The sequence below is a fragment of the Phaethon lepturus genome, unplaced genomic scaffold, assembly GCF_000687285.1.
Source record: "Phaethon lepturus isolate BGI_N335 unplaced genomic scaffold, ASM68728v1 scaffold25490, whole genome shotgun sequence".
NCBI classification, from domain to species: domain Eukaryota; kingdom Metazoa; phylum Chordata; class Aves; order Phaethontiformes; family Phaethontidae; genus Phaethon; species Phaethon lepturus.
The window spans coordinates 5,826-7,332 of NW_010514398.1; the positions used below are offsets into that span (position 1 = coordinate 5,826).

General features: G+C 62.2%; 1 protein-coding gene across 1 annotated transcript in view; it reads right to left on the minus strand.

Moving 5' to 3' along the window:
• The window catches only part of WDR6 (WD repeat domain 6), a 2,838-nt gene that overhangs the window by 928 nt on the left and 403 nt on the right, over window positions 1-1,507 (minus strand). Inside the window, exons 2-4 of the mRNA XM_010292931.1 lie at window positions 739-1,502; window positions 290-385; window positions 12-90 (exon numbers count right to left, since the gene is read on the minus strand). Of these exons, the coding sequence (XP_010291233.1) occupies window positions 12-90; window positions 290-385; window positions 739-1,502 (939 nt within the window). The remainder of the gene's footprint in view (window positions 1-11; window positions 91-289; window positions 386-738; window positions 1,503-1,507) is intronic.

The window sequence follows — 1,507 nt, forward strand, 5'->3', positions numbered from 1 at the left end:
AATGCCTGCACCTTCAGCACACAGCGTTGGTGGTGAAATGACTCCGCCACTAGCACCAGCTTCCGGGCGGCCTCCAGCAGCCCAAAGACCCTGCATTGGAGCAGAGGGCAGTTGGCCATGTGAGAAGGGGGCTTCTGGTGCCTCTGCTCCCACTTCCCACCGTGTGCCATCCTGCTCCAGGCTTGGAGACAGCCACGTCCACAGCAGTAGCCTCCCCAGTGAGCCTGCTCTGTTCCGGTCACCAGCCCCAGCTCTGTTCTTGTCACCAAGCCCCATGATGGCTCCTCACCGGACCGATCCGTCACTGCATGCGGCTGAGAGAAACTTCCAGGGCGTCGGCAGCTGCTCTGTGGTGGTCCCAGGCACAACCGAGAGGGACATGTACCTGCAGCAAACACATGATGTTAACCAATGCCACAGTGATACCTGTGGCCCCAGGGAGATGGGTGGCCCAGCAGAGCACCCTAAACCCAGTGTGGGACACAGCTCTGAGTACTCAGTAAAGGCAGGAGGGTAAGGCCGAGCCTTTTCTATACCCCAAAAAGTCCCTCAAGACCCAGCCAGTGGGCACAGAACACCAGGGACATGTGCCTAAAGGGAGCCAAAATGCCTCCCTCTGCCTCGGCTGAGCCCACAGCCATGTGGAGTGGGTATCCCTATGGAGGCCAGCATGATTCCCAGTGCCCTCTGAGACTGCAATCACTGCTAACCCTGCCTCAGGCAGTCCCTGAGCATCACCTCGTTTCTGGGTCCATCTTGACAAGCCTATGCCTGTTCTTCTTCCGCTCCCAGTGCTCGTCCAGCCGGTGGGAGGCCACATGGATGACCTGGCAGGCCACAGCACTGTCGGAGGTTGTGTCCCTGGCACACAGCAGCCGGTAGCACTCAATCTGTGCCCGGCCGCCCGCAGAGAAGAGCAGGGTGGACAAGCCCTCGTCACCCAAGTCCTTGTCGCTGGGTCCTGTGGGGCTGGCCACTGCCAGTGCCCTCACACTGGAGATGTGGTCGCTGAGCCGGGCAAGGGGCACAGCCATCCGGGAGCACTCACTGAGCACCAGGACGCAGGCCGTGGTGTCCTCACTGCCGGTGACAAAGACATTAAGGGTGGTGTGGCCGGGCACCTCCACTGCCCCCAGGCGTCGCACGCAGGCTATCTCCCGCCCGTGCAGGGACGCCAGGAGCACCTGCTGCTCACAGGGCTTGGCCTCGTGGTGGTACAGCATCACATCCCCGCACTTGACGAAGGCAAAGGCCTCGGCTGAGGGGCTGCTGCAGTAGCTCCAGGAACGGTGCCCCCCGCCGCAGGGGATGCAGTGGAGGTTGTCGCCGGTCTTGCTGCTCCACACCACAAAATTGTCAGCGTGAAAGCCCAGCACAAGCAAGTCCCCGTCCTGGGTAAAGCGCAGCTCCTCGATCCACTGCAGCCCTTTGCAGGGCCTGTGCTTCCGCAGGACCTCCAGCTGCTGGCCCTCCAGGCGGAGCTGGCGGTAGACGCCATCCCGGCCGG